Source organism: Eriocheir sinensis, chromosome 57, assembly GCF_024679095.1.
Source record: "Eriocheir sinensis breed Jianghai 21 chromosome 57, ASM2467909v1, whole genome shotgun sequence".
NCBI classification, from domain to species: Eukaryota; Metazoa; Arthropoda; class Malacostraca; order Decapoda; family Varunidae; genus Eriocheir; species Eriocheir sinensis.
In genome coordinates this window covers 6,406,414-6,426,413 of record NC_066565.1, presented here as the reverse complement: position 1 = coordinate 6,426,413, position 20,000 = coordinate 6,406,414, and the positions used below count along the sequence as shown (strand labels likewise).

Genomic DNA, 20,000 nt, shown 5'->3' with positions numbered 1-20,000 from the left:
TGTTCTCAAGCTTTTCACAAATTCAAGTCCAGGTCATTTATTTGCATTTTTCACATGAATTCTCTAAAGCTTTTTTCAGCTCCATTTAATACTTTCTTATTCACTTTATTAACAATTTAGAGAGAGAGAGAGAGAGAGAGAGAGAGAGAGAGAGAGAGAGAGAGAGAGAGAGAGAGAGAGAGAGAGAGAGAGAGAGAGAGAGAGAGAGAGAGAGAGAGAGAGAGAGAGAGAGAGAGAGAGAGAGAGAGAGAGAGAGAGAGAGAGAGAGAGAGAGAGAGAGAGAGAGAGAGAGAGAGAGAGAGAGAGAGAGAGGAGAGAGAGAGAGAGAGAGAGATGATATAGAGTTGTATGTGTGACTCTGTCTCTCTCTCTCTCTCTCTCTCTCTCTCTCTCTCTCTCTCTCTCTCTCTCTCTCTCTCTCTCTCTCGTTCATAATACGTGGGAAATTATATTCATTAGTTTAATATTCACTTACGTCATGTGCGCGCGCGTGTGTGTGTGTGTGTGTGTGTGTGTGTGTGTGTGTGTGTGTGTGTGTGTGTGTGTGTGTGTGTGTGTGTGTGTGTGTGTGTGTGTGTGTGTGTGTGTGTGTGTGTGTGTGTGTTTGTTTATATTCTCTCTCTCTCTCTCTCTCTCTCTCTCTCTCTCTCTCTCTCTCTCTCTCTCTCTCTCTCTCTCTCTCTCTCTCTCTCTCTCTCTGTGTGTGTGTGTGTGTGTGTGTGTGTGTGTGTGTGTGTGTGTGTGTGTGTGTGTGTGTGTGTGTGTTTTGCATTATACTCTTATTTCCTTTGCTCCCAAGTGTTTGTTTGTTTGTCTATGTGTTTGTTCGTCCCGTCACACCTTTCCCTCACCTGCCCAACACACCTGCGCTTAATTACTCTAAGATGACAGGCAACCAAGATTCGTGTTCGTGCTTGTTGTTGTTGTTGTTGTTGTTGTTGTTGCTAATATCATCATGGTCATCAGTCACGGCTTTTAAACTACTACTAATATTACAACAACAACAACAACAACTATTACTACTACTACTACTACTACTACTACTACTACCACTACTACTATTACTACTACTACTACTACTACCATTGATACTTCACTATGATAATCTTGCTAGAATTGAGTCTCTCTCTCTCTCTCTCTCTCTCTAACGGAACACTTATAGCTATTAATTCTTGATTGTTTTTATCTTTATTACATTTTTCTTTAACTTCACTTTTCTAATTTATACTTTTTTTCATTATTCCTTTTTTATTCTCTCTCTCTCTCTCTCTCTCTCTCTCTCTCTCTCTCTCTCTCTCTCTCTCTCTCTCTCTCTCTCTCTCTCTCTCTCTCCTGGCCCTGACTCAAGGTGCCAAAAATGAGAATGGGCCACAGGGGAGACGAGGGTGCCAACGAGTATTTTAAGGGGGCCTTCAGGGGGGCTGTCCGTCTGTCTGTCTGTCTGTTTGTCGTATGTCTGTGTGCTTGTGTTTTGTTGTGTGTGTGTGTGTGTGTGTGTGTGTGTGTGTGTGTGTGTGTGTGTGTGTGTGTGTGTGTGTGTGTGTGTGTGTGTGTGTGGTGGTTTGACTTGCTCTGTGCTTTGCTGTCTCGGTCCATTTATCTATCTTCTGTCTGTCTACCTGTCTATCTGTCTACTTCCGTCTACCCAAATCCCTCTCCACCTGCTGCTGCAATCCTATCTTCCTCTTCTTTCTCCTACTTTTGGAATATGCAGTGTAATTCTGGTCCACTATTTACATGAAGGATAAAAAATACTTGAGTACAGCGACGCCCTACGAAAACTATACCATGGTTGAGAGCACAGACGTATTATGACCGACTTCAGCGATAGAAAAGGGACTACTGCCGGGGATATGATGCTGGTCTTTAACTCGTCCGCTGCGATTAACACAGATTTGGCCTTAATTCATAGCCTTGAAACATATAATCCCAGGTCTTTCTCTGCCTCTGTGGTGGATAGTGGAGTGTTTCACATGTGGTATTAGTGTGTTGGATATCCCCTCTTATATTTTTCTTCATTGAATTGTAGCAGACACTTTTTGTTCCATTCCTGTAGCTTGGTGAGGTCTTCTTGTAGGAAATCCGCAGTCAAGGGGTTAAATACCTGAATTATCTCGGTATCCTCGATCACTCCCAAATCCCTCTAGCTCCAAACTTACCTGAAGACTAGAAATAGCGGCCTACCGATTCAAGCAGTACGGACATCGGCAGGAGTTTTCTTTTATCAAACTTCTCCGCCGATGCAACAACCTTCCTGCATAAACAGTTAAGCTAAAAATGATAAACTTTTATAATTGCATTGCCCCTTATTATATTGCGTCAGGAGTGAAGTGAACGTTCCTGCATATGTAGAGAGCAAGTGCTTTAGTTAATATTATGCTTTGTAGGTCACGAAGTGCGTAACGAACTGATGTAATCACTAGAGCGGGCAACCTCGATAGGAACCAACAGTCTTTATCTCCTCCTCCTCCTCCTCCTTATGATGATTTCATTATCATTGTTACTAATGTTTTTTTTTTTATGTTCCAGATTGAAGTGACTAAGGAAGAACGACGAGGACATCAGAGAGATAGATAGATAGATAGATAGATAGATAGAGAGAGAGAGAGAGAGAGAGAGAGAGAGAGAGAGAGCGGAAAACCAGGTGTCACAATGATTTACAGGTAACCACCACGTGTCTGTCTGTCTGTTTGATGAGATACTGCAACTTTAAATTATATATTCACTACAAAATTCCTTCCTTTAAATGTTTGATTGTAGTGTCTGTCTGTCTGATGATATATTTATTTGTCTATCTGTCTGTTTATCTATTTATCTATCTATCTATCTATCTGTCTATTTATCTATCTACCTATCTGTCTGTCTGTCTGTCTGTGTCTATCTCTCTCTCTCTCTCTCTCTCTCTCTCTCTCTCTCTCTCTCTCTCTCTCTCTCTCTCTCTCTCTCTCTCTCTCTCTCTCTCTCTCTCTCTCTCTCTCTCTCTCTCTCTCTCTCTCTCTCTCTCTCTCTCTCTCTCTCTCTCTCTCTCTCTCTCTCTCTCTCTCTCTCTCTTATTCACGACCTCATTTATTCTACTTCCTTCACCCCTTTCTCTTTCCTCCCCTTCCCTTCCTTCCACCCCCCTCCTTTTTCACACACCTTCCCTTATTAAACTTCCGTCACCCCATCCCTCCACAATCTCCCTCCCCCAACCTTCCCATCTTCAACCACCTCCTTCCTCCTCGCCTTCACCCCGTTTGTCCTACGTTCCCCAGGTTGCTTCGAGATATCTACAGCTTCCTAGTGTATACGTTCCTGCGTCTGCTATGGGCGTTCACACCGCGTACACGCGTCCCTCCGATCACCGATGCAGCCCTCACCCAGTCACCCGCCACCCTCGCGCGATGGATCAGGGAGAATAAGGTGAGGGAGAGGAATGAGGGAGGGAGAGATGTGGGAGTGAGCTGGCAGAGTACAGGTGTGTGTGTGTGTGTGTGTGTGTGTGTGTGTGTGTGTGTTCTTACAATCAGACGAGTAGGAAGTCAAGTGAGGATGGAAGACTTACTCAAGATGAAAACATTTAAAAGAAAGAAGATCTGTGTACAGAGAGAAGGGGCAGGAAAAGAGGAAGAAAAGATCAATCGTAGGTAAGGAAAATAAGGAAAGTCGAAAGCAAGAAATAGTTAGAACCAATAAAGGGAAAAGAAAGTAGAGGCAATAAAATCTGAAAATGAAAAGGAGAAACGAGAACAGGGAATATAATTGAAAGATGATTAAAAAGATAGATAAAGAAAAGCTGAGAATCATTATAGGAAAGATAAGAAAGGCGAGTCTGAATAGGAAAATGAATAAAAGAGAGATTGATGTGAAAAATAAATTAGAGGCGAAGGAACAGAACCTTAACAGAGACAGAATAAACAAACAGTACATTATGAAACAAAGGTTAATGTTGGAAATGCAGGAAGAAACAAGGGAGGCAGAATAATTGAATGGATGAAGAGAGATATTAAGGTTAAGAAAAAAGGAAAAGGGAGACCAGCCTGGTGAACAAGCCTACAACTTTGCTCTCCTCAATGATCTAGAGCAGTGGTTCCTAAACAGGGGGCCATATAGCAGAATGCAGGGGGCCATATTCTGAGGCTATGTACAGATAAAACCAAAGGAGTTTAGCGGGTAGGCAGCTAGTGGAGGGAATTTATAGGTTCAGCTCAGGTTTGTGCAATGTCTTACTGCCATTTTTTTCCTTTTTTTTTGTAATTATCTTATTTTATCTGATTCTGTGTTGTTGACATAAAACAAGACTTGGAGATGTTTTAGGAAAGTAGATAATTTTAACTCAACATAGTTTTAAGGCTTCCTAAGCAATGGATTCTGCATGATAACCTGGTCTTGATTCTTGAGTATCAGCAAGGATGTTCAAATTATTCAGAGTTATCCAAACATTCACAGTTGCAACATTGATCACCGTGTGTGCCTCCCCATATAATCAGTTTGACCCCACCTGTGAATACTTCAGTGTTATATGAACTTAAGCCAACATCAGCACCCCTTTAATGGTGAGTAAGCTCTGCATAATTACAGGAGAGTGTTTTTTTATATGGACCTAGTGAGTGTAGGGATGTAGACAGTCACTGTAGTCACGGGTTATGGTTCAGGGGGGGGGGGGGGAGGCATGGCCAAGGATCATGTATGAAAAGTGGGTAGCGACCAGACAAAGTTTGGGAACCACTGATCTAGAGCAGTTGGTTCAGCATCCTACGCGTATTCCCGACCGTCTTGGAGTCAGGCCCAACATACTAGACCTCTTCCTTACCTCTAACCCTTCTGCTTACTCTGTCAAACTGTTCTCTCCGTTGGGCTCCTCCGATCACAACCTTATTTCTGTATCCTGTCCTATCGCTCCTGTACACCCTCTGGACCCACCGAAGAGGCGATGCTTCTGGCATTTTACTTCAGCTCGGTGGGACGACCTGAAGATGTATTTTTCCGATTTCCCGTGGAATGATTACTGTTTCCAGGATAGAGACCCCTCTGTGTGTGCCCAGCGCATCACAAAGGTGATTGTCTCTGGAATGGAGGCATGCATTCCACGCACTCTCTCTACTCCTCATGCTAAAAAGCCTTGGTTTAATCACGCTTGTTCTCGTGCTGTCAAAGATAGAGAGGCAGCTCACAAAAGGTACCAGAGCCTTCGAGTTCCCGCTAACCATGATCTTTACATTTCCGCCCGGAATCGTGCTAAGTCTATTCTTCGACTTATCCGAAACTCTTTCATCAATAGTAAATGTCAAAACCTTGCTTTCTCTAATTCTTCCAGAGACTTCTGGCACCTAGCCGAAAATATCTCCTCCAACTTCACTTTTTTCCTCTTTCCCTCCTCTCCTCAACCCTGACAGCAGCACGCCGTCTCATCTATCTCTAAGGCTGAACTCTTCTCTCAGACTCTTTGAAACAACTCCACTCTGGACGATTGTGGGCATATTCCTCCTACTCATCCCCCCTCTGACTCCTTTATGCCTGTTATTAAAATTCTTAAGAATGATGTTTTCTATGCCCTCTCTGGCCTCAACTCTCAGAAGGCTTATGGACCTGATTGAGTGCTTCCTATTGTCCTTAAAAATTAAGCCTCCGTGCTGACACCCTGCCTGGTCAAACTCTTTCGCCTCTGCCTATCAACATCTACCTTTCCTTCCTGCTGGAAGTACACCTTTGTACAGCCTGTGCCTAAGAAGAGTGACCGTTCCAATCCCTCAAACTACCAACCTATAGCTTTACTTTCCTGTCTATCTAAAGCTTTTGAATCAATTCTTAACCGGAAGATTCACAAGCACCTTTCCACTTCTGACCTTCTATCTGATCGCCAGTATGGGTTCCGCAAGGGGCGTTCTACTGGCGATCTTCTTGCTCTCTTAACTGACTCTTGGTCATCCTCTCTTAGCTGTTTCGGTGAAACTTTCTCAGTTGCGCTAGACACATCGAAAGCCTTCGATAGAGTCTGGCACAAGTCTTTGCTTTCTAAACTGCCCTCTTTCGGATTCTATCCCTCTCTCTGTTCCTTTATCTCCAGTTTCCTTTCCGGCCGCTCTATCTCTGCTGTGGTAGATGGTCACTGTTCTTCCCCTAAACCTATGTAATGTATATATTATCATGTACATATGAATGTATGAATGTATGTATGTGTATTACACCTGTCAACAGTGGTGTTCCACAGGGCTCTGTCCTATCGCCCACTCTCTTCCTATTATTCATCAATGATCTTTCCATAACAAGCTGTCCTATCCACTCATACGCTGACTACTCCACTCTGCATTATTCAACTTCTTTCAACAGAAGACCCTCCCAACAGGAATTATATGACTCCAGACTGGAGGCTGCAGAACGCTTAACCTCAGACCTTGCTATCATTTCCGATTGGGGTAAAAAGAAACTTGTATCCTTCACTGCCTCAAAAACCCAATTTTTCCACCTATCAACTCGACACAATCTCCCAAACACCTATCCCCTATTCTTCAATATCACTCAGCTGTCACCGTCTTCAACACTAAACATCTTCGGTCTATCCTGAACTCAAAATCTTAAAACTTCACATCTCCTCTCTCACTAAATCAGCTTCCTCGAGGTTTGGCGTTCTGTATCGTCTCCGCCAGTTCTTCTCCCCCGCACAGTTGCTATCCATATACAGGGGCCTTGTCCGCCCTCGTATGGAGTATGCATCTCACGTGTGTGGGGGGCTCCACTCACACAGCTCTGTTGGACAGAGTGAAGTCTCAGGCTCTTCGTCTCATCAGCACTCGTCCTCTTACTGATAATCTTCTACCTCTTAAATTCCGCCGCCATGTTGCCTCTCTTTCTATCTTCTATCGATATTTTCACGCTGACTGCTCTTCTGAACTTGCTAACTGCATGCCTCCCCCGCTCCCGCGGCCTCGCCACACACGACTTCCTACTCAAGCTCATCCCTTTACTGTCCAAATCCCTTACGCACGCGTTAACCAGCATTTTCACTCCTTCATCCCTCACGCTGGTAAACTCTGGAACAATCTTCCTTCATCTGTATTTCCTCCTGCCTACGACTTGAAATCTTTCAAGAGGAGGGTATCAGGACACCTCTCCTCCCGAAACTGACCTCTCTTTCGACCACTCCTCTGTACTCTTTTGTAGGAGCAGTGACTAGCGGGCTTTTTTTTTTTTTTTTTGCATTATTGTTTCCTTTTTCATTTGCCCTTGAGCTGTTTCCTTTACTGTAAAAAAAGAAAAGAACGAATAAAAGGTTAAAATGGACAGAATATAGGAAAGGGAAATAATGAAGAAAAGGTTGATGTTGGAATTGGTGGGGGGAACAAAGGAGACAGAATAATTGAATGGATAAAGAGAGAAATTATGGTTAAGAAAAGAGAAAAGGGAGGCGAATGAAAAGGTTAAAATAGACAAAATGGGAAAGGCAGATAATTAAAGAAAGGTTAATGTTGGAAATGGAGGAAGATACAAAGGAGATAAAGTTAGAATAATTAAAGGGATAAAAAGAGGAACTGAGGTTAAGAAAAAAGGGAAGAGAGGAGAGTGAAAAAAAAAGGTTAATATAGAAAATAAGAAAAGGACAGGGGTGGGATAAAAGAGTGAGGGGTGAAGGGAGACTGTTAGGGTGACTGTTCTCCTGTGTGTGTGTGTGTGTGTGTGTGTGTGTGTGTGTGTGTGTGTGTGTGTGTGTGTGTGTGTGTGTGAAGAGGATAAAATAAACTCTAGTGAGGAACAAAGGGAAGGAAAGAGGAAGGTAAGGAGATCAAAAAAAGGGGTAGGGCATGGAGAGAGAGAGAGAGAGAGAGAGAGAGAGAGAGAGAGAGAGAGAGAGAGAGAGAGAGAGAGAGAGAGAGAGAGAGAGAGAGAGAGAGAGAGAGAGAGAGAGAGAGAGAGAGAGAGAGAGAGAGAGAGAGAGAGATTTACATAGATTTACATAGAAAATCAGACCACACAGACCCCATGGTCCAGACTTGGTGGTCTGTCCTTAAACCTAAGTGATTTTACATTAATCAGAAGACTCCAAAACGTTGCATTTCTACTCTAGTCGATATTAAGTTGAAGGAAGTGACGGTCGAGCTTATTTTTGAAGGAGTCAATCGTGTTACACTGGACCACTGATGGTGGAAGCTTATTCCATTCTCGCACTACAACGTTGGTGAAGAAAAATTTGGTGCAATCTGAATTTACTTGTCTACATCTGAGTTTTACGCCATTGTTCCTCGTGCGCAGACTGTCATCGATCATAAACAATGTTGATCTGTCTACATTCGTGAAACCATTAAGTATTTTAAAACATTCGATCAATTTTCCTCGGAGGCGACGTTTCTCAAGAGAGAACATGTTAAGGATAGAAAGCCTTTCTTCGTAGGATTTGTTGCGCAAGGAAGGGATCATTTTCGTTGCCCGACGCTGAACACCTTCTAATTTAGCAATATCCTTTGCTAAAAAAACTGTACCGCATATTCCAAGTGGGGTCTGACTAAACTGTTGTAGAGCGGGAGTATTACATCTTTATTCTTGAATACAAAGTTTCTTTTAATGAAGCCCAACATTCTGTTCGCTTTATTTGCTGCATCGATGCATTGCTGTGAGAATTTGAGGTTTGACGCGATTTTGACCCCCAAGTCTTTGACGCATTGAACGCTTTTGAGTTTAACGCCGCGCATTTCGTATTCGAACTTCTTATTCCTCGTTCCAACTTGAAGGACCTGGCACTTGTCTACGTTAAAGGGCATCTCCCATCTATCCGACCAAGCTGAAAGTTTGTGCAAATCCTCTTGGAGGCTTTGCCTGTCTTCGTCAGTGAGAACCGAGTTACCAATCTTTGTGTCGTCTGCAAATTTACTAATGCGGTTATTGAGTCCAACATCCACGTCGTTGATGTAAATAATGAAGAGCACTGGGCCAAGGACCGAGCCCTGAGGGACGCCACTAGTGACAGGCGCCCACTCTGAGTTAAATCCGTCAATCACTACTCTTTGTTGTCTGTTGCTCAACCAATTCGCGATCCATTGGTTTACTTGACCGTCAATACCTATTTGCTTTAATTTGTAAAGTAATTTATGATGCGGGACTTTATCAAACGCTTTCTGGATATCAAGATAGACTACGTCCAGTGATTTGGTTACGTCATAAACAGTGAAGAGGTCGTTATAAAAGGTTAATAGGTTTGATAGGCAGGATCTTTTGTTTCGGAAGCCATGTTGTGAGTCCCCAATCAATGAGTGGCTTTCAAGGTAACTCACAATTTTGTCTCTAATTATGCCCTCAAGTAGCTTACCTACAACCGAAGTTAGACTAATGGGCCTGTAATTACCTGGTACTTTTTTGTCTCCTTTCTTGAAAATCGGTGTCACGTTAGCCTTTTTCCAATCTGAAGGGACGATGCCTTGTCGCAAGGACATATTGAATACGGTCGTGAGGGAGGAGAGTATTTCGCTCTTCGTTTCTTTCAGCAGAGTTGGATATACTTTGTCAGGTCCAGGACTTTTATTTGTTTTAAGTGAATGGAGAGCTTTAAGGACTTCATCGGTTGTTATTTCAAAATTAGGCAATGCATGCTCGAGATTTACAATAGTACTGGTGTTGGTGGTAGCGAGAGGAAGACTGTTAGTATTAAACACCGAGGAAAAGTAATTGTTTAAGAGGTTTGCAATGTGTTGGCTGTCAGTCACTAGTGCACCGTCGTTGTTTGTTAAAGGTCCAATACCACTTTTGATCGCCTTTCTGTTGTTTATGTAACTGAAGAAAGATTTCGGGTTATTTTTACAGTTGGCTGCAATATTTTCTTCATATCTACGCTTTGCCTGACCTACTAGTCTTTTTACTCGTCGCCTGGCATCATTATAGAGTCTAATGTTCGGGCGTGCTTTGTTCTTTCTTTAACCTGTAAAACAATTTTCTCTCATTGACTGATTGTTTAATTTCGCTATTAAACCACGGTGGGCTTTTATTAGTGTTAATTCGCTTCTCGCACAAGGGGACGAATGTGTTCTGCTGAGTGAGTAAGTGATTTTTAAGGCTTAGCCAGGCTTCCTCTACGTTGCCGTCATCTGATAGTTGTATTTCTGTTAGTTTTTGTCGGATTTCTACGAAGTTAGCTCTTTTGAAATTGGGCACCTTTACTTTATTTTCAGTCACTGATGATTGAGCTTTAATGTCGACGCGCACTAATTTATGATCGCAAGAACCGAGGTGTTCTCCTACCGTGACACTACTGACAAGGTTATCTTGGGTCGTTATAACAAGGTCGAGTATATTATTTTGTCGAGTTGGCTCAGAAACCATTTGGCTTAGATAATTTTCTTCTAGAAATTCGATCATTCTATGTGACTCGCCTTCTGTACCTGACAGTGTCGCCCAGTCGATATGGGGGAGGTTAAAGTCTCCTAATATCAGTGAGTCGCTGTTATTAAGTGACTGCCTTAAGACTATTATTAAGTGACTGCCTTAAGACGAGAGAGAGAGAGAGAGAGAGAGAGAGAGAGAGAGAGAGAGAGAGAGAGAGAGAGAGAGAGAGAGAGAGAGAGAGAGAGAGAATATTTTTTTCTATCTACACTCTATAAGCTAAATCATCGTCAACTAACATAACATTTAAACTCCAGCAACTTGATAGAGAGTGAGTGGTTCATTTAGTCCTTCGAGTGACTTATCTCTAGAAACTGACATTAACGAGAGTGATTATTAAGCCCGTGCTCTTAAACGCTTCGGTACCTCAGTTAATTTCTCTTTCCATCCATTCAATAATTATTCTGTCTCCTTTGTTCCCCCACCATTTCCAACATTAATCTTTCTTTCATTATTTCCCTTTCCCATATTCTGTCTAATTTAACCTTCTTTTCATTCGTCTCCCTTTTCCTTTTTTCCTAACCGTAATTTCTCTCTGTATCCATTCAATTATTCTGCCTCCTTTGTTTCTTCCACCATTTCCAACATAATCATTTCTTACACAACGTCTGCACCTTGCGCGGGAAAATCACCCATGAAAACCCGGTTAACCTCAATGGCCTTGGAAAATAGTCGTAATGGGTGCGCCTATATACGCCTGTTTGAAAAGCCCCTCGTAGTTGTTGGTCTTTCCATGGATTATATTGCGATGTTATGAATAGTTTTACACAATTTCTGCACCTTGCGCCGGAAAATCACCCCTGAAAACCCGGTTAACCTTCTCTGTGGCCTTGAAAAATAGTCGCAATGGGACCGCGCTATACGCCTATTTGAGAAGCCTTTCGTGGAAGTTGTTGGTCTTATCATGGACTATATTGTGATGTTATGAATAGATTTACACAACTTCTGCACCTCAAGCGGGAAAATCACCCATGAAAACCCGGTTAACCTTCTCTGTGGCCTTGGAAAATAGTCGCAATGGGAACGCGCTATACGCCTATTTGAGAAGCCTTTCGTGGAAGTTGTTGGTCTTTTCATGGACTATATTGTGATGTTATGAATAGATTTACACAACTTCTGCACCTCGAGCGGGAAAATCACCCATGAAAACCCGGTTAACCTTCTCTGTGGCCTTGGAAAATAGTCGCAATGGGAACGCGCTATACGCCTATTTGAGAAGCCTTTCGTGGAAGTTGTTGGTCTTATCATGGACTATATTGTGATGTTATAAATAGATTTACACAACTTCTGCACCTCGAGCGGGAAAATCACCCATGAAAACCCGGTTAACCTTCCCTGTGGCCTTGGAAAATAGTCGTAATGGGTGAGTGCTATATACGCCTGTTTGAGAAGCCTTTCGTGGAAGTTGTTAGGTTTTCCATGGACTGTTCTGTGATGTTATGAATAGTTTTACACAATGTCTGCACCTTGCGCCGGAAAATCACCCCTGAAGACCCGGTTAACCTTCTCTGTGGCCTTGGAAAAATAGTCGTAAATAGTCGAGCTACGCCTGTTTGAGAAGCCTCTCGTGGAAGTTGTTAGGTTGCCCATGGATTGTTTTGTGATGCTGGGGACAGGTTTTTTTTTTTTTTACAACAAAGGAGACAGCACAAGGGCAAAAAAAGGAAACAATAATAAAAAAAAGCCCGCTGCTCGCTGCTCCTAAAAAGAATCCAAAGAGGTGGCCGAAAGAGGGGTCAATTTCGGGAGGGGGGGTGTCCTGATTTACACGATTTCTGCACCTTGCGCGGGAAAATCACCCATGAAGACCCGCTTAATCTTCTCTGTGACCTAGGTAAATAGTCGTGATGGGACCCAGATACGTTTAAGAGTATGAACCTACTATGCGTTTCAGGAGCCATGTCACACAGTTTTTCGAATATAACATTTTAACAAAGCGTCGGACAAGGAAGGTATTTTGGAAGACGATGATTGAGACCCCGACCTAATTGGCAAAAATAGACTTAGGTGCCAAATATGGATGATTACGGCACTTGTAAGAGTAACTTTAAGGTAAACTTCACTAAAGTATACAGGCACGGGTAGCGAGGCTCGGTGCCGTCATCAAGTATGCACCGCCTCTCGTTCAAGTCATCCACTTTTGGCACCTAAGCCTATTTTTGCCAATTAGGTCGGGGTCTCAATCATCGTCTTCCAAAATACCTTCCTTGTCCGACGCTTTGTTAAAATGTTATATTCGAAAAAACTGTGTGACATGGCGCCTGAAACGCATACTTTTTTTTAGTAAGCGTCTCTGTGTTCCACCCTTCGCAGAGATCCTCGGAGTCCATCGTGGGGGCGTTCGTGGCTCGCATCAAGGCCGTGAACCCCATCCTGAACGGCGTGGTGATGGACCGTTTTGACGAGGCACTGAAGGAGGCGAGGGACACGGACGAGTGGCTGAAGACGCTGACCAAGGAGGAGCGGGAGAAGGTGGCGGAGACGAAGCCTGTGTTGGGGGTGCCTTTCACGGTGAAGGAAAATGTGATGGTGAAAGGTGAGTGGTGGGGGTGGTGACTTGGTGATGGTGACTGGTGATGGTGACTTGGTGATGGTGACTTGGTGATGGTGAAGTAAAGGCGGTGTTCTGTGCATTGAAAGTGACAAAGAATGGAGGCTGGTGATGGTGACTTGGTGATAGTGACTTAGTGATGGTGACTTGGTGATGATGACTGGTGATGGTGACTTGGTGATGGTGACTTGGTGATGGTGAAGTAAAGGCGGTGTTCTGTACATTGAAAGTGACAAAAGAATGGTGACTGGTGATGGTAACTGGTGATGATGACTTGGTGATGGTGAATTGGTGATGATGACCTGGGGACAGTGAAGTAGAGGCGGTGTTCTGTGCATTGAAAGTGACAAAAGAATGGTGACTGGTGATGGTGACTTGGTGATGGTGACTTGGTGATGGTGAAGTAGAGGCGGTGTTCTGTGCATTGAAAGTGACAAAAGAATGGTGACTGGTGATGGTGACTTGGTGATGGTGAAGTGGTGACTGTGTTTCATTATACTGGGGCTCAAAGTATACAAAAGTGAGTTATGGTGACTCGTTGATAGTGAATAGCAGGTTTAATATTCAACACTGATTTCGCCTCATTAACTATCCCATTACAGACCCAATTACAACCAATGACTAATAAACCTAATTTTTTACACATATACCGTCACATATTTCTCACTCATGATCCAGTTTCTCAATTAACTCTCCACTGACTGCCCATTAGTCCCATTGATCTCCCATTAACTATCCCATTACAGACCCAATTACAACCAATGACTAATAAACCTAATTTTTTACACATATACCGTCACATATTTCTCACTCATGATCCAGTTTCTCAATTAACTCTCCACTGACTGCCCATTAGTCCCCCATTAACTCCCATTGATCTCCCATTAACTATCTCATTACAGACCCAATTACAACCAATGACTAATAAACCTAATTTTTTACACATATACCGTCACATATTTCTCACTCATGATCCAGTTTCTCAATTAACTCTCCACTGACTGCCCATTAGTCCCCCATTAACTCCCATTGATCTCCCATTAACTATCCCATTACAGACCCAATTACAACCAATGACTAATAAACCTAATTTTTTACACATATACCGTCACATATTTCTCACTCATGATCCAGTTTCTCAATTAACTCTCCACTGACTGCCCATTAGTCCCCCATTAACTCCCATTGATCTCCCATTAACTATCCCATTACAGACCCAATTACAACGAATGACTAATAGACCCCATTTTTTTTTTTACTTATAGTCATATATTTAATACCCATAACCCAATTTCTCCATTAACTCTCCTTTGATTACACTCTCCATTAACTCCCTATTGACCTCCCATTAACTATCCCATTACAGACCCAATTACAACCAATGACTAATAACCCCCCTTTTTTTTTTTTTTACTTAAAGTCATATATATAATACCCATAACCTAATTTTTCCATTAACTCTCCTTTGATTACACTCTCCATTAACTTCCTATTGATCTCCCATTAACTATCCCATTACAGACCCAATTACAACCATGACTATTAAACCCACTTTTTTTTACTTATTCCGTCATATATTTAATACCCAAAACCGAATTTCTCCATTAACTCTCCTTACTGACTCTCCACTAACTCACTATTGATTTCCCATTACCTCCCCATTAATTCACTCGTGGCTTCCCATTAACTCTTCACTGACTCTCCATCGACTCTACTGACTCCCCATTTCCTCCCCACCACAGGAATGAGCCACACACACGCCCTCAGAGTCAGGCAAGGGAAAAGAGCACCGGAGGACGCGCAGGTCATCGCATTATTGAGGAACGCAGGTGAGCTCAGGTGGCGTGTGAATCAGCTTGACCTTTCCTACAGTATTCAGCTTATCAGTTTCTACCCCGATTTACCTGTTGCTAATGATTATACCAGTGTACCTTTCCTTCATTAGTCAGCCTGTCAATACCAATCTCTACCTGTTGCCAATGATTATACCTCTATGCCTTTCCTTCATTAGTCAGCCTGTCAAAACCAATCTCTATTCACCTGTTGTTACTGCACGCCTATACCTTCGTACTTTTTCTTTAGTATCCAGCCTATCAATACCTACCTCCATTTACATGCCTATACCACTGTACTATATACCTATTCATCTATGTCCACTGTATTTCTATTGCTTTTCATCATTCATTTTCGCACCGCAACGCCATACCCTCTTAACCCATAACTGGACCCTAACTAGCCCATTACCGTCACGCCTCACGCCCTAACCGCTTCTTCCCACGCACAGGCGGCATCCCACTCTGCGTGACCAACATCCCGGAGCTGGGCCTGTCGTACGCGTGTGCCAACGTCATGTACGGGACCACCAACAACCCTTACGACATCTCACGTACCCCTGGCGGCTCGTCTGGGGGAGAGGTGAGTGTGGGGAGGATTGAGAAAGGAAAAAGGAAGAAGAGAAGAAAGAAAGAGGGGAAGGAAAAAGAAGGCATGGGGTGAAGTAGATGATGAGAGAAAGAAAGGAGAGAGAGAGAGAGAGAGAGAGAGAGAGAGAGAGAGAGAGAGAGAGAGAGAGAGAGAGAGAGAGAGAGAGAGAGAGAGAGAGAGAGAGTGAGAGAAAAAGAGAAAAAAGAAAGGGAAAAAAAGGGAGAGGGTGAGGTAGAATGGAAGGGAAAGAGAAGAAAGAGGAAAAGAGGAAAGGGTGAAGTTTTAGATGATGAAAGAAAGAATAGGAGGAAAGCGGGAGAGGAAAAAGAAAGACAAGAGAAGAAATAGGAAAACAGAGGACAAGAAGGGAGTGGGTGAAGCGGTAGATGATGAGAGAAGAAAGGAGAGAAGGAGGAGGAGGGGGAGAGGAAAAAAAAAAAAGGAGGAAAGTAGCAAAAAGTAGGGAGAGGATGAAGTGGTAGAAGATATTGCATGAGAAAGAAAAGGAAGAATGGGAGTTTGTGTGTGTGTGTGTGTGTGTGTGTGTGTGTGTGTGTGTGTGTGTGTGTGTGTGTGTGTGTGTGTGTGTGTGTGTGTGTGAGGCGAATATATGATACAACGTAAGATAAAATAAATAAGTAAATAGGTTCATAATACAAAAAAAAAGAATGACTCATTAAGAAAAGTAAGGAAAGGTAAGGAAAAGTAAGGAAAAGTAAGGTAAGGAAAAGTAGGGAAAAGTAAGGAAAAGAAAAGAAAAGTAAGTAAAAGTAAGGAAATGAAAAGTAAGGAAAAGTAAGGAAAAGTAAGGAGAAGAAAAGAAAAGAAAAGTAAGGAAAAGTAAGGAAAAGAAAAGTAAGGAAAAGTAAGGAAAAGAAAAGTAAGGAAAAGTAAGGAAAAGAAAAGTAAGGAAAAGTAAGGAAAAGAAAAGTAAGGAAAAGTAAGGAAAAGAAAAGTAAGGAAAAGTAAGGAAAAGAAACGAAAAGTAAAGTAAGGAAAAGTAAGGAGAAGAAAAGAAAAGTAAGGAAAAGTAAGGAAAAGAAAAGTAAGGAAAAGAAAAGTAAGGAAAAGTAAGGAAAAGAAAAGTAAGGAAAAGTAAGGAAAAGAAAAGTAAGGAAAAGTAAGGAAAAGAAAAGTAAGGAAAAGTAAGGAAAAGTAAGGAAAAGAAAAGTAAGGAGAAGTAAGGAAAAGAAAAGTAAGGAAAAGTAAGGAAAAGAAAAGTAAGGAGAAGTAAGGAAAAGAAAAGTAAGGAAAAGAAAAGTAAGGAAAAGTAAGGAAAAGAAAAGAAAAGAAAAGAAAAGAAAAGTAAGGAGAAGTAAGGAAAAGTAAGGAAAAGAAAAGAAAAGTAAGGAAAAGTAAGGAAAAGTAAGGAAAAGAAAAGAAAAGAAAAGTAAGGAAAAGTAAGGAAAAGTAAGGAAAGGAAAAGAAAAGTAAGGAAAAGTATGGAAACGTAAGGAAAAGAAAAGAAAAGAAAAGAAAAGAAAAGTAAGGAAAGGAAAAGTAAGTCAATAGGCTCATAATACCAAAAAAAAAAGAATGCCTCAGTCGGAAAAAATGTAAATAAACAGAATTAGAATTAACGTTGTAAAAATTAAACTGAAAAACAACAGCGAGAAATCGATAACCAAATAAAAATCACATGAAAGATATAAATAAAACATGTATTCAGAATAGCATAACACACACACACACACACACACACACACACACACACACACACACACACACACACACACACACACACACACACACACACACACACACACACACACACCATCCTCCCACACACATCACCCCTTCCCCCCCCCCACACACACACATCATCACCTCTCCCACCCCCACACACACCTCATCACCCCTCCCCCCCTACCCCAGTCGGCTCTCCTGGCCAGCTGCGGCACCCCCATGGCCTTCGGCACTGACCTGGGCGGCTCGATTCGGTGCCCAGCGGCCTACACCTGCACCTTCGGCCACAAACCCACGTCAGGTGAGGCAATGGTAGTAGCAGCAGTAGTAGTAGTAGTAGTAGTAGTAGTAGTAGTAGTAGTAGTAGTAGTAGTAATAGTGGTAGTAGTAGTAGTAGTAGTAGTAGAAGCTGGCTGATAAGGAGAACCAAAACTCCATCAGCCTCACCAGGTCACTCATCAACAGGATCATCGCTCAGGAGGCAGAGGGCGAGATAGACCAAACAGAAATAAGAGATATTAAAAGAAAAATCTCAGAAGAAAGGCAACAGGCCCAAAAAGACGAGCTGGACCGTCTTACACACCACCTGTCCACAGAAATGGGTAGAAAAATACACACAGCACAGGAGGCAGGCGCATCTAACTGGCTAACGTCATTACCAATCAGAGCAAAGACCTTCAGCCTCAACAAACAAGAATTTGTCGACGCCGTTGCTCTGAGATATGGCTGGCCGATTGAGGGACTGCATGATTTCTGTGCATGTGGATCACCAAATGATGTCACCCACACCATGACATGTAAAAAAGGAGGCTTCGTCTGTATTCGACACGATGAAGTGAGGGATCTGACAGCCAGCATGCTCGGGGAGGTATGCCAAGACGTCACTACCGAGCCGGCACTGCTTCCCCTGGACGGCGAACACCTTCGGTACAGGACAGCCAATACCTCACAGGAGGGGGCTAATGACCTCCAAGCTATGGAGCCCTCCATGATTATGTGCCGGGAAAATAAACGTGGGTGGAGGTATCATTTATGTAGTAGTAGTAGTAGTAGTAGTAGTAGTAGTAATAGTAGTAGTAGTAGTAGTAGTAGTAGTGGTGGTGGTGGTGGTGGTGGTAGTAGTAGTAGTAGTAGTAGCTAGTAGTAGTAGTAGTAGTATGTGCAAAGATATAAGTCATTTACCCCCCCCCCTCTCTCTCTCTCTCTCTCTCTCTCTCTCTCTCTCTCTTATCCAACTTCCCTCACTCCCCTTCTCACTATCTCCCTTGCTTCCTTTCCCCAATCCCTCACCCCATCCCTTGCATCCCTCCTCCCCTCTCGCTCCTCCCCTCGTCCCCTTCCTGTCCTCTCTTTCCTATCCATTTCCCCTCAGTCCTCTCCCTTACAATCCCCCTTTTCTCTCTCCCTCACCCTTCCCTTCTTCACCCTCCTCCTTAACTCAGCCCCCTCCTGTCCTCTTTCTCAGGTTGGGTGCCCTTGGGGGGGACTGGCCTCTTCCCCTCCAAGCTTCGAACGCAAAGGGTGATGGTGTGCGGGCCCCTGACACGCTACGCAAACGATCTTCCCTTCGTCATGGAGATTATCGCCCCGCTCCACGCCAAGGGACTCACGCAGAAGGTCCAGAACGTTGACCTTACCGAGCTGAAAGTGTGGTAAGTGGAACACGGGGACTAGAGGCTTCTGCTTGAGCTTCCCCTGAAATGTGTCCGTTTTCTTTGGTTTTGGTTTTCGATGGGGCTGTTCAGGATTAGTTTGTGGTCTAATTCTTTCCTAAGTGGATTCTTTTTAAGTGGAACACGAGGACTAGAGGCTTCTGCTTGAGCTTCCCCTGAAATGTGTCCGTTTTCTTTGGTTTTGGTTTTCGAGGGGGATGTTTAGGATTAGTTTGTGGTCTAATTCTTTCCTTCTTCTCTTTCTCCTCCTTTTCATTCATCGCTTCGTTTCTTTGTCTCTTCTTCCTTGATTTCACATACACACACTCTTCTTCCCCTCTATTATTATAACTATCATTTTTCTTTTTTCTCTTTCTCCTTTCTCTTCTCTGTAACCTGCATTCTTCCTCTTCCTCTTCTACTTCTACTTTTCCTCCTCATTCTCCTTTTCTTTTCATCGCTTTACCTTTCTCTTTCTTTTCCTACCTTTTCCTACCTAACTCGCTTACCTAAAACAACACACTCTTCTCTTCTTCCTTGATTTCACATACTCTCCTCTTCTTCCCCTCTACTATTATTACTATCATTTTTCTTATTTTCTTTCTCCTCTTTCTCCTTTTTTCTTCTTTGTAACCGGCATTCTTTCGTCTTCCTCTTCCTCTTCCTCTGTTTCTACTTTTCCTCCTCGTTCTCCTTTTTCTTCTTTGTAACCGGCATTCTTTCTTCTTCCTCTTCTTCTTCTACTTCTACTTTCCCTCCTCGTTCTCCTTTTTCTTCTTTGTAACCGGCATTCTTTCTTCTTCCTCTTCTTCTTCTACTTCTACTTTCCCTCCTCGTTCTCCTTTTTCTTCTCTGTAACCTGCATTTTCTCTTCTTCCTCACTGTGGGATAATCATATCCCTAGTGATGTTATATATCTAGACTTTCAAAAAGCCTTTGACAAAGTGCCACACGAAAGACTCCTCAAGAAATTCAATTCGGCGGGGTTAGGCGACAATCTGACAGCGTGGATCAAGGACTGGCTCACTGGAAGAAAACAGCGAGTTGTACTCAACGGACAGGCCTCCGAGTGGCTCCCGGTTACAAGGGGAGTGCCACAGGGGTCAGTGCTGGGACCCATACTCATCATCATATATATCAACGACCTAGAACTAGGATTAAAATCCAATCTTTCAAAATTTGCCGACGACACAAAGGTGGGTGGGAAGACCCTCACGGCGGCAGACTGCGAAATTATCCAGAGAGACCTGGACCAGATCACTCGGTGGTCAGAAAAATGGCAGATGTCCTTCAACACAACCAAATGTAAAGTAATGCATATCGGATCCAGAAACACCAACCAC

General features: G+C 42.9%; 1 protein-coding gene across 1 annotated transcript in view; it reads left to right on the top strand.

Moving 5' to 3' along the window:
• Positions 1 to 20,000, top strand: part of LOC126984742 (fatty-acid amide hydrolase 2-like) — a 111,680-nt gene that overhangs the window by 85,092 nt on the left and 6,588 nt on the right. Inside the window, exons 2-8 of the mRNA XM_050838767.1 lie at positions 2,530 to 2,663; positions 3,255 to 3,402; positions 12,658 to 12,880; positions 14,638 to 14,724; positions 15,180 to 15,310; positions 17,195 to 17,306; positions 18,471 to 18,657. Coding sequence (XP_050694724.1) covers positions 2,653 to 2,663; positions 3,255 to 3,402; positions 12,658 to 12,880; positions 14,638 to 14,724; positions 15,180 to 15,310; positions 17,195 to 17,306; positions 18,471 to 18,657 — 899 coding nt within the window. The 5' untranslated portion in view covers positions 2,530 to 2,652. The remainder of the gene's footprint in view (positions 1 to 2,529; positions 2,664 to 3,254; positions 3,403 to 12,657; positions 12,881 to 14,637; positions 14,725 to 15,179; positions 15,311 to 17,194; positions 17,307 to 18,470; positions 18,658 to 20,000) is intronic.